At 43.1% G+C, this 12,853-nt stretch overlaps 1 protein-coding gene across 1 annotated transcript in view; it reads left to right on the forward strand.

The window, feature by feature from the left end:
• LOC138960417 (uncharacterized) overlaps positions 1–12,573 on the forward strand; it is a 33,581-nt gene extending 21,008 nt beyond the window's left edge. Inside the window, exons 5-6 of the mRNA XM_070332330.1 lie at positions 7,291–7,474; positions 12,104–12,573. Coding sequence (XP_070188431.1) covers positions 7,291–7,474; positions 12,104–12,513 — 594 coding nt within the window. The 3' untranslated portion in view covers positions 12,514–12,573. The remainder of the gene's footprint in view (positions 1–7,290; positions 7,475–12,103) is intronic.
• The last annotated feature ends 280 nt before the right edge of the window (positions 12,574–12,853 follow it).

Here is a 12,853-nt window from a genome sequence, read left to right on the forward strand (position 1 = left end):
TCCATGCTCTGAAATAATCGTGTTTTTCTGGTTGGAAAATGTTACATGAATTTGTGAAATGAGTCTAAAGTTGCAAGACTTGAAAGTGACAGTAAGGTTGATTTTTGGTCACACACTCCAGTTAGTTTTTGTGTAAACATTATGGAGTGACCTCTGTTTTGTTTGTTGGCTAAACTCTTTTTGCCTTGTGAATCATTTCGCATTTGAGTACCATGTGTTCTAATTATGGCCTTATAGGCCTGTTGGTTTTCTTTCATTTATTTGTCGAGCACGGCCTCATCTGCAAACTGAAAAGGGTGCCTGCGTGGAGCTTCGTCACAAGGGCGAGATTGTCGTCTGGAGTCCCGCTGACCGTCGTTGGCCGTCCTCGCCGTCGCCAATATCGTCTTGTCATCTGTCATCTACTCGTCTGTCATCATCGCCGTCACTGCTTCCCTGACAGTGCAGGCTGTTCGTCGTTCTCAGCGCACTGGGTCAGGGGAGGCCATCGTCTATCGTCAGCGTCTGTTCGTCTTCCTCTTTCCCCCTTCATCAGTTCTGCCCAACGCTTGCAGACAGGGGTCGAAGGAGGGGGAGATATCTACATCGTGTCTGTTCGTCTTCCTCTTTCCCCCTTCGTCGGTACTGCTCAACGCCTGCAGTAAAGGGGTAGAAGGAGGGGGAGATGTTTCATCGTCTGTTCGTCTGTCTAACTCCTTTCAACGTTACTGCTCAACGCTTGCAGTAAGGGGGTAGGCAGGGGAGATCATCATCTTCGCACTCACTCAGCGCAAGCATCTAGTTGGCGTTCGTCACACTCGCCATTCGCATCTTGGCTGATTTAAAGGGAAGTAACTTTCACATGTCATTCTAGCTTCAACAAGCGCCAGTCATTGCTCGAGGGTTTATAACCCGAGTTCGGCGTAGATATGTTGGTGAAGAACACGTTTGCACTCACCTTTAAGGCCGTACGGGTGGCATTGTCGCACATTCAGCTACCTTAGTATTTCATTGACAAAAGTGACAGTTGTGTTGTTTATTTTTGCTTTCTCACATGTGTGCGTGGCCTTATGTATGTCGTTGCCATAGCCACATGTATGTTGATGTGCAATTGTGTTGACATGATGTTTTGCCTTATCATCATTGCCGCCCCCCTTCATTCCTGATCATCAATCATCATCATCATCATCACTAACTTTCTTGTGCAGCGGTAGAGCAGAGGCCAGCAGTTCTTGTTCATTCCCCCATCATTTCATCATCCTTTCATTCTCATCCACTCATCCTTTATTTTCTAGAAGCAATAAAGTCTTCATTTGTTGAACTTTACCACTTGAGTTCCTGACTCCTTCTGTGTGAGAAGTTAAGGTCCTACCTATCAGGTTGGTCGCGACAAATGCGTTATGGCGAAATTTAGATAACAAATTAGGAACTTTAACATTAATTTCAAATTAACTAACCAAATAACAAGATCAATAGGTAAAGTGTTGTATGGGGGATGTACCAAAATGAGGAACTTGAAAACCACCTTGTAGGTGTCCGACATTTGCTGGTGTCTTGTTTGCAAGGATTTCAATTTGGTTCCAACATTTTGTTGTCGTCGTCGTCGCTCTTGCTGTCTTTGTTGTAGTTGTTGTTATTTGGGGGTTAAACGGCAAAAAGGGGCAGAAATATGTTGGACTATTGAACGATCGTTTTCACACTGGGTGTCGGACTTCAAGTACAACGCGGGGTAAAAGTACTTAATAGAAATCCATGAGCTATGAGTTTAATAAATAATCGTTATTTCGAGCAATTTCCATGTCTGAACATCCCACGGATATCCGCGTGCGACCCTATCATTTCCTTTTACACGACAAAGTCGTGTCGTAACAATTCCCTTCCACCCTCCCTCTACCCCTCCCTATACACTTGATAGTCCTCAACTTCGACCTACGGCGATAGGGGAATAATTGAGACAGCACTCTAAGTAGCTTTCCAGGTTACTGAAAGACTTTGATTTTGATCACAAGTTTTGGAAACTGTGAGCCCTTTCATCCTCAGGGAGACAGACGGACACCGCTCCTGTGTACAACGTGGGATTTAGAGCGGGTCAAAGTTGAATCAAACTTGCCACATTCATTTCTTGCCTCATGATTAGCATATGCATCGTTCACTGCTTACTGTTGTTGTTGTTTAGAAATCAGTGCGCGCGCGCAAGTTTGTATGAATGTGTTCGTGCGTGAGTGTGTGAGTGTGTGTGGTGTCGGTGTGTGTGTGTGTGTGTGTGTGGTGTCAGTGTGTGTGTGTGGTGTGCCAGTGTGTTTGTTTGAGTTCGTGCCTGTGTGTGTGTTTGTGTCAATCAATCAATCAATCAATGAGGCTTATCAATCAATGAGGCTTATATCGCGCATATTCCGTGGGTACAGTTCTAGGCGCTCTGCAGTGATGCCGTGTGAGATGAAATTTTATACGGCCAGTAGATTGCAGCCATTTCGGCGCATATTTACCTTTCGCGGCCTATTATTCCAAGTCACACGGGTATAGGTAGACAATTATTAACTGTGCCTAAGCAATTTTGCCAGGAAAGACCCTTTTGTCAATGTTTGTGTGTGTGTGTGTGTGTGTGTGTGTGTGTGTGTGTTATAGTGTCAGTTATTCTTTCTTTTGTCCCGAATCCTTGCTTTCCAGAAACCTGTGATGTCATTCTTCCTTGAAAATTTCTTTCAAAACTTGGTTGTCCAACTTTTGTCCGAGAGATGAGGTCGGAACGGTGGTATGAGAAGAATTCAGAACTTGACACCTTGATGTCATCTGACTGATTGGCTAATTACACACTTGACTGTCTTTTGTCGACCTGGATCATAACATTGCCGACCATGTTGATTTACCCACCCCCTTATGAACGTGAGTCTACTTGAGACATCAGCGTAGCCAACACACACCAAACCCAAAGTCGGACCGTAACAAGTTTTCATTATTTTATGCCTGTCACCCCACCCTTTTACCCCCCCCCCCTCCCTCCGCCCCCACCGCTTACCCCTTCTCAGTTCACAGTTAATTGTCTGCAGCCTCAACCCCCCCCCCCCCCCCCCCGTGGGTAATAAATCACTCGACTATCGTCGCCTGCTTCTGATGACCGCTCTAAATAATTTGTCAGATAGCAGTGTGCAAAAGACACCGTTGAGTGTACATGTATTACCTTTCCTATATGCTTAGGACACGTGCCTTTTCAAGTCATTGTCAATTACAAAATGTAGGTCTTACAACACAGCCACTGATTTTCAGGTGACGGTATCAATGCCGGGTCCCTGCTCTGCGAAAAAAAAAGTGTTTGCATTAATCGGAAGAAACATACTGCATAAGCGTAATTTATGCAGAGGTATGATGTTCTTAAGTTGTGAGATTTTTTAATGATCACGATGCCTTCAGTGCTTACTAAATTCATTGATTAGATTGATTTTATATAATGAAGTTAGAATTCTGCTGCTCTGATTAGTGAAATATTCAAAAATGCTATCATGCTATTTTGGCACCGTCATGGCTTTGTAGACTAATAATATATCTGCGTAATTGATTTCAACTCTTAGAAATCAAAAGTATAACAGAGTGTATTGTGTCTCCTCTTGTCGTTAAATAATCACAACAACTGTAAAACAAATTTGCTTTGATAAAGCTCCCGTTTTTCTCTCAGAATTTTGCTCATTTTTGTTTTGTTTACATGCCCCAGACACAAAAACTACAAAACGATTCATAAAAGTTCCGTTCCATGCATTCCGTCTCCTCTCAATCTAAGATCCCCCTCTCCCCCCCCCCCCCCCCCCATAGACCCTCCCCCCAAAGTTTTCCGCTAGCCTCTTCGACTTTTCCCAACGAAGCGTACAGGAGCGGGGCAATCAGGAGCCTTTGCAATTTTATGACCCGTCTGAAAGAAGTGATTGACTGGACACTGTCAAGTGCTCTTAAAGAAGCGATCAGATACGTGAGAATCACAGTGTGACATTTGACAAGAGGTTGACGGAAGTCTGGCAACCAGATGTTAGAGGGAAAAAATAACTCACTGCAAAAGTGAGATCGCACGTGTCGGACAGATGAAGGTTAGAAAACAAGTCGCGTAAGGCGAAAATACAACATTTAGTCAAGCTCAGTCGAACTCACAGAATGAAACTGAACGCACTGCATTTTTTCACAATGACCGTAGTCCGCCGCTTGTGCAAAACGGAGTGAAACTGACGAGCCTGTTCAGCGCTGTAGTGGTTTCGCTGTGCTGCATAGCATGCTTTTCTGTACCTCTCTTCGTTTTAACTTTCTGAGCGTGTTTTTAATCCAAACATATCATATCTATATGTTTTTGGAATCAGGAACCGACAAGGAATAAGATGAAATTGGTTTTAAATCGATTTCGGAAATTTAATTTTGATCATAATTTTTATATTTTTAATTTTCAGAGCTTGTTTTTAATCCAAATATAACATATGTATATGTTTTTGGAATCAGAAAATGACGAAGAATAAGATGAAATTGTTTTTGGATCGTTTAATAAAAAAATTATTTTAATTACAAGTTTCCGATTTTTAATGACCAAACTCACTCATTAGTTTTTAAGCCACCAAGCTGAAATGCAATACCAAACCCCGGCCTTTCTGAAACGATCAATTTTCGTTTGAAATACTTCATTTCTTATGGAAGGAATACACACTGGTACTTAGTCTTTTGTTGTCTTGGCTTGCGGCCTAAATCTGACACAACAAGGCTCGAAGAAGGGACATAATGCTTTATTTCATATATTAAAAAGAAATACATGTAGTGTCAACACTCAGTTGGCAGTAGGCCAGAGACATAGTAGGCAGTGGAAAGTTACTAAAAAGTGACCTAAGTTGAAAAGATGTGTATTTCTACTCCAGACACTATGGAGGCTCTGGTGTCACTAATATCAATGTGCTGTCTTTGCTTTGTTTAGCGACCAGCATCAAAGAGGCGCATAGAGGACTGCCTGGGAGAAGAGGACCACCAGGACAAAGAATGAAATCGATTGAATATGCTGTGCTGTTGCCCTGCAAAGCTGCGTGCATTTTTAGTTTCTCCGCAACATAATATGCATGTTTTTGTTATGAAATAAAATTGTTGATCGTATCTTGAGTTTATGGTGTTACTTGTAATAGTCCTTATGATCTGTGACTGAGTGTGAAAGTTGGTGTGTGTGCGTGTATACATTTTCCAAAACCTACATTCACTCTCAACGTTGCATTCACGTCGAAATCAAACCAAACCACAACCACAACCAAAAATTCACGTTGTGTCAACGTGTAATTCACGTCAATTTTATCAGGAAAAATGCACCAAAACACAACTTTTACGTTGTGTCAACGTAGAATTCACGTAATTTTTGATCTAAATTTTGACCTAAAATTTACGTTCCATTCACGTGGACATTACGTAAAAATGCAACGCAATTTCAACCAAACCACAACCACAACCAAAAATTCACGTTGTGACAACGTAAAATTCACGTAATGTTTTTACGAACAATCCACCTCCACCAATAATTCACGTTGCATTCACGTTGGTGTCACGTAAAATGCAACGTTGTTTTCCAACGTTATTCCCACGTGATTTCGTCCATACAAATCTACGTAAAAAAACGTTGAAACGCAACGTAAACCCAACGTAACCCAACGTGAATATTACGTGAATACAACGTAAAATTGTTTGCTGGGGTATCTTGTCTTGTTACTGGTGATCACTGGTGTATCTTGTCTTGTTACTGGTGATCACTGGTGTATCTTGTCTTGTTACTGGTGATCACTGGTGTATCTTGTCTTGTTACTGGTGATCACTGGTGTATCTTGTCTTGTTACTGGTGATCACTGGTGTATCTTGTCTTGTTACTGGTGATCACTGGTGTATCTTGTCTTGTTACTGGTGATCACTGGTGTATCTTGTCTTGTTACTGGTGATCACTGGTGTATCTTGTCTTGTTACTGGTGATCACTGGTGTATCTTGTCTTGTTACTGGTGATCACTGGTGTATCTTGTCTTGTTACTGGTGATCACTGGTGTATCTTGTCTTGTTACTGGTGATCACTGGTGTATCTTGTCTTGTTACTGGTGATCACTGGTGTACCTTGTCTTGTTACTGGTGATCACTGGTGTATCTTGTCTTGTTACTGGTGATCACTGGTGTATCTTGTCTTGTTACTGGTGATCACTGGTGTATCTTGTCTTGTTACTGGTGATCACTGGTGTATCTTGTCTTGTTACTGGTGATCACTGGTGTATCTTGTCTTGTTACTGGTGATCACTGGTGTATCTTGTCTTGTTACTGGTGATCACTGGTGTATCTTGTCTTGTTACTGGTGATCACTGGTGTATCTTGTCTTGGTACTGGTGATCACTGGTGTATCTTGTCTTGTTACTGGTGATCACTGGTGTATCTTGTCTTGTTACTGGTGATCACTGGTGTATCTTGTCTTGTTACTGGTGATCACTGGTGTATCTTGTCTTGTTACTGGTGATCACTGGTGTATCTTGTCTTGTTACTGGTGATCACTGGTGTATCTTGTCTTGTTACTGGTGATCCCTGGTGTATCTTGTCTTGTTACTGGTGATCACTGGTGTATCTTGTCTTGTTACTGGTGATCACTGGTGTATCTTGTGTGTGTGTTACTGGTGATCACTGGTGTATCTTGTCTTGTTACTGGTGATCACTGGTGTATCTTGTGTGTGTGTTACTGGTGATCACTGGTGTATCTTGTCTTGTTACTGGTGATCACTGGTGTATCTTGTTCGTCCGCTTTGAAGACCGCCAGGTCGCAGTTAAAGTGAATGTTCCGTTTTGTCTTTAATCAAACGTTTCATGATGTTTCATCAATTCTTGATGTTAAAATGATGGTAATCTCTGTTTCGGATTTTTATTTTCTGATGAATAAACTGCTTGGAACAAAATGCTTACATTGCTCATTTGGCCTCTTTTGATTTGTTCCAGCTAATTGTCGATATAAGTTTTGTTTGGAGTAACTTGGAGCATACAGAAATAATTAGTTTGAAGGTGGTCATTCATGATAAGTCATACTTTGCCAAAGGCAATGTGTGTGCGTGTGTGTGTGTGTGTGTGTGTGTGTGTGTGTGTGTGTGCGTGCGTGAGTGTGTGAGTGCTTGCGTGCGTGCGCGCGCGTGTGTGTATGTGTGCGCGCGCATGTGTGTGTATGTGTGTGTGTGTGTGTGTGTGTGTGTGTGTGTGTGTGTGTGTGTGAATGTGTTTGAGTGGTTGTGTGTACTGCAAAAAGAGTACAAGGCTAAATTGTGTTGAACTTTTTGAAACGTTGTGCGTCAAAGGTGTTGCCAGCCTTCTGGCTCCGCGCGGTGCACGCAATGCCACCTACGAGACACTGTCGCAATGGCAAGTCAGCCATGAACACGGAGAACACCTACCGCCATCCCTTCTCCAAGAAGGTCACGCTGCAGTGCCCTGGAGTCAGTCAACCGTGTCTACACTTCAGGTCAACCTTTACTATTGCAGGTAGGAAGGAGCAACGTCTTTTCTTTAGCGAACGAATACACATACGAACATATTATTGACAGAGAAAATACTACATGGCTTGCTGTGTCGTACCAGATTTACACGAGGTTTTTTTAAAAAATATTGAACTGCGAGCGAAAGCGAGCTGTTCACTATTTGAAAAAGCAACGAGTGTAAATCTGGTACGACACAGCAAGCCATGTAGTATTTTGTTTATCCTGCATACTGTACTTACGTGTATTTTACTGAAAATGTCCTGCAGTCGAGGCAGCTAAATTGAAGACGCTTGTTTTAGAACCTCGATCTCTTCTAAAGCCTCGTGCAATCTATTACGTCAAAGCAAAGAAACGTCACTCTGAAAGTGAGGCGTGACGTGTTAGTTCTAAAGATTTATCGAGGGTAATTAGCGAGCGCAATTTTTGTTTCTATAATGACGTTTGTCTCGGTGACTTTGGCATCATAAGCAGTGGAAAAACAGGTCCTTGCCAGACTTGCTTGACATGACCTCATTTACATGATATACACACGTGTGATTTGAACGATTATTATCTCACGGGTGTCTCTCTCACGTATGTAGGATAAACTGGCATACGCAAGGTCCTTGATCTTGCTTTTTCTATTAGCTTACTCCCTACCTCAACAATATGCCCCTGCACAACATGCCATTCCGTTGGTTGAGTTTTGAAAATTGGATCTGTCATCACTCATGAGACCAATGTTCCCAAAGCTTAGGCGGCAGAGGACCCTACCACTTACTTTGGAGGCAGAGGACCCTACCACTTACTTTGGAGGCAGAGGCCCCTACCACTTACTTTGGAGGCAGAGGACCCTTCCACTTACTTTGGAGGCAGAGGACCCTTCCACTTACTTTGGAGGCAGAGAACCCTTCCACTTACTTTGGAGGCAGAGGACCCTTCCACTTACTTTGGAGGCAGAGGACCCTTCCACTTACTTTGGAGGCAGAGGACCCTACCACTTACTTTGGAGGCAGAGGACCCTACCACTTACTTTGGAGGCAGAGGCCCCTACCACTTACTTTGGAGGCAGAGGACCCTTCCACTTACTTTGGAGGCAGAGGACCCTACCACTTACTTTGGAGGCAGAGGACCCTACCACTTACTTTGGAGGCAGAGGACCCTTCCACTTACTTTGGAGGCAGAGGACCCTACCACTTACTTTGGAGGCAGAGGACCCTTCCACTTACTTTGGAGGCAGAGGACCCTACCACTTACTTTGGAGGCAGAGGACCCTACCACTTACTTTGGAGGCAGAGGACCCTACCGCTTACTTTGGAGGCAGAGGACCCTACCACTTACTTTGGAGGCAGAGGACCCTACCACTTACTTTGGAGCCAGAGGACCCTACCACTTACTTTGGAGGCAGAGGACCCTACCACTTACTTTGGAGGCAGAGGACCCTACCACTTACTTTGGAGGCAGAGGACCCTACCACTTACTTTGGAGGCAGAAACAATTTTGAACAGCTTGACGGAGAGAAAGCATCCTCACCTTCTTCTTCTTCTTCGTTCATGGGCTGAAACTCCCACGTTCATGGGGTCAAACTCCCACGTTCATGGGGTCAAACTACCACGTTCATGGGGTCAAACTCCCACGTTCATGGGGTCAAACTCCCACGTTCATGGGGTCAAACTCCCACGTTCATTCATGTTTTTGCACAAGTGTTTTTTTGTGCGTGTATGGCCGTTCTCACCCCGCCATTCAGGCAGCCATACGCCGCTTTCCATGGAAAGTATCCCCACCCAGGGGCTCACATCACAAATGTCCTGGACAATGCAAAAGTGATAGGACATTTGTCCTGAACAAAAATAAATCAATAGGACATTTGTTTCGCAACAAAACGTAAATTGAAACGTTAAAAAACGCGAATAGGGGCAACTGTCAACCAGCTTTGAGCATTCAGAGTTGCGACCCTTGGAAGCTCTTCTCTATCAAAAGCACATACAGTCTTCCCAAGTTTCGTCTGCTTGGAGAGACAACATCGATGAAATGGCGAATCAAACTACTGTAAATTGGAAAGTACTGACAATGTCCGGATGAAAAGACAATGACCACTTTGTGACAAAAACTATAGGACAGATGTCCTCTTGCATGAACAATGTATAGGACATTTGGAATAATATCCGTGTATGTCCGATGTTCGATGTCCGACGTGGATGTGAGCCCCTGCTCACCAAACGCCTAAAAAAACGTCCCTAGTTTGTTTTGGAGGAGAACAGCACTATCGTTGTTGTAAAAAGCTTTGATAACTTGAATGATTCGATCATTCACTCCAAAATTCCTCAAGACTTGCTGTAGGCCAAAGCGCCAGGCTTTGTCAAATGGTTCTGTGTGGGTTGAAACCTGTAAAGAAATTGAAGAGTTATTGCTGATGTTACAGATAAATGTACATCTATATCACACGCATTCCTTCTTTGCCACTACTAAAGCAAACGTGTGCAAGATTGTATGTCACACGCTTTGATGCCGAAATTAATTATTTTGATTATGCATTTATTTCTGAAAAAGTTTACCTTCACATACATTCAGTCACTACCTTAAACACTTATGTTTTTAGTATTCATTTCAAGTGATCACGAACGTAGAAAAATGGGTATAAAAACGTTGTTACATTTTGTTGTGCATTCTGAATAGTGTGCCAACAGGCCTTGGTCAGTCAATCACGTTTTATCTGTGTACTAAGTGTTTGACGGAAAAATAATAACACCAACCCCGTTCTCCTGAAAGCCACATTTTCTTCTTCATTCAATTTTTGTTTTCAAAAGCTTCGTCAACTTTCCACGTACACGACAAGCTCCCTTTACCAAGCTTCAATTAAGAACCCTGAATACGAAAGGTCAAAACAAAACAATAGGTACTACTTTCATTATCGTCGTCTGCAACGAAAACCGAAAATGGCGAAACGCTTTGCTACGTACACAGAGGACGAAATTTCAAAGAAAAGATCGAACCTTACACCTGTGACTAGGAAAAGTTGCATAGACAGTTCCGTGCGGATCTCACCACGTATCAACGTACATCCGATGCTCAGGACCTACAGATAGGTGACGCTTTGGCGGTTGAGGCTTCGTCTTCAGCTCTAACACGCACGCAGACAGTCAGGCAGGTCTAATCTGCACCAGCGGTGTTGGAAGGTTTTGATTTAGAAACACTCAAATGTTACTTCGACGAGATAAACAAACCAAAAGTCAAAAGTGTGCCCCAAATTCGGAAAATATTATTTCAAAACGGCACTGTAAAAACCATCAACATCACTGTGAGAAAATAAACAATACAAACACAACCAGTTCCCCTGTGGAACATTTCGGGTGGACTTTCCCACGACCTGACCTACAAAAATCCTCCGTGTTCGTTCGCGCTTTGCATTCAATCTGTGTTAGTGCGCTTGTGTGTTTGTGTGTTTAGCTTTTGTTGGTATGTGCTGTTTGGTTCATAATAAGTTTATCTTTTTTCATTGAAAGATTCAGAAACGTTGGTTGATACTTTGTTGAATGCATTCAACCAGAAAAGACACGAAACGCATTGAATCTATCTTCTGCGCGCATGCGTGTGTAGGGTATGTGTAAAAGGGCAATTGTGTTTTTCAGTCTTGTTTTGTGCCTGTTATTTCGTCCCCCAAAACTCATTTCTGTCTTTCTATGCCTATGCTGTGAGACATAATCGCTATTACGAGTTAGTCGTGTGACAGAGTTTTCTTGCACACTCGACTGCTGCTGTCTCACTTCGGCTACGCCGTCGTGAGACATCTACAGTCTCGTGTGCAAGAAAACTCTCTGTCACACGACTAACTCGTAATAGCGGGTAATATCATCATCGTCAAGCGGTTCAACTCTGTCACACGACTAACTCGTAATAGCGGGTAATATCATCATCGTCAAGCGGTTCAACTCTGTCACACGACTAACTCGTAATAGCGGGTAATATCATCATCGTCAAGCGGTTCAACTCTGTCACACGACTAACTCGTAATAGCGGGTAATATCATCATCGTCAAGCGGTTCAACTCTGTCACACGACTAACTCGTAATAGCGGGTAATATCATCATCGTCAAGCGGTTCAACTCTGTCACACGACTAACTCGTAATAGCGGGTAATATCATCATCGTCAAGCGGTTCAACTCTGTCACACGACTAACTCGTAATAGCGGGTAATATCATCATCGTCAAGCGGTTCAACTATGCTCATTGGTCTTAAATCAATCAGGCCGGTTTGCAAAGTCAACCCTTTAAGCTCATGGGAATAAGCAAACAAGTGTCATAGTTAAGCTAGCATCCCGAAAGGCTTTGTTCAGTGTAAATCCGATTGACAAAGAGCAAACAGTCAATATGACTGTGTCATGTTCTGGTAATTTATATGTGTCATGCTTGTGTTTTTAAAAAATTTTTTTTAGCAAACAAGCCAAACTTTTCCATTCATTGTTTATTTGTATGAAAATTAAATTATCGCATGTCTTGTGTAAAAGCACGTCTTCCCATGTCTACGTATTCTTGATCATAACATAATCTTAACTGAAGTATGACTTGACTTGACTTTATCAGTGGTTGAGGCCTGTGATGGCCTGATCACAGTTCCTAAGTTGCTGACATTCATTCTTCTGCTCTGACATTCAGGTACAATCCCCAGCTACACCACGCTACAGATGGAAGCTCCCACTGGCTACCTGACCGGCGACTTTACCGTCTTCCGCAGCTTTGACCACAGCTCTGGTCACCTGGTGGCCTACAGCGCCAGGAAACCCTTGGTCCAGTCGACCCATGATGACCGTTTCGCCATGGGGGTGTTCTCCCCACCCAACCAGGACACCGATGAGTTTATGTACTACGGAAAATTCCAGTTTCCCAACAAAATTGATGGAGCAGCCAGCAACAAGTGGAACGTGGTGTATCGCAAGCACACGCTGCCTGCAGGCTCCACGCACGTCTTCAACTATGACACGTATATTTGCGTCGGCACGGTGAATGACGTCACCGCGTGTTTGAAGAAACTGTTGCAGGCCCATCCCTCTGATTTGGTGGGATAAGTTTATTTCACAAAAATGTATACGGCGAAGCTTTCGTGATTATAAGAGAAAAAAAGAAAACGTGTTTGTGTCATTTATTGTCTACTCCGATGGAGGCTTTTTATGGGAATAATTTTGCTGTTTGCGCTCTCCCCCTTTTTACATTTAGTCAAGTTTTGACTAAATGTTTTAACGTAGAGGGGGGAATCGAGACGAGGGTCGTGGTGTATATATATGTGTGTGTGTGTGTGTGTGTGTGTGTGCGTAGCTACGTGGATGTGCGTGTGTGTGTGTATTAGTGTGTGTGTGTAGAGCGATTCAGAGACCGATCTTCATGAAACTTGACATGAGAGATCCTGAG

Source organism: Littorina saxatilis, linkage group LG1 (genome assembly GCF_037325665.1).
Source record: "Littorina saxatilis isolate snail1 linkage group LG1, US_GU_Lsax_2.0, whole genome shotgun sequence".
Lineage (NCBI taxonomy): Eukaryota > Metazoa > Mollusca > Gastropoda > Littorinimorpha > Littorinidae > Littorina > Littorina saxatilis.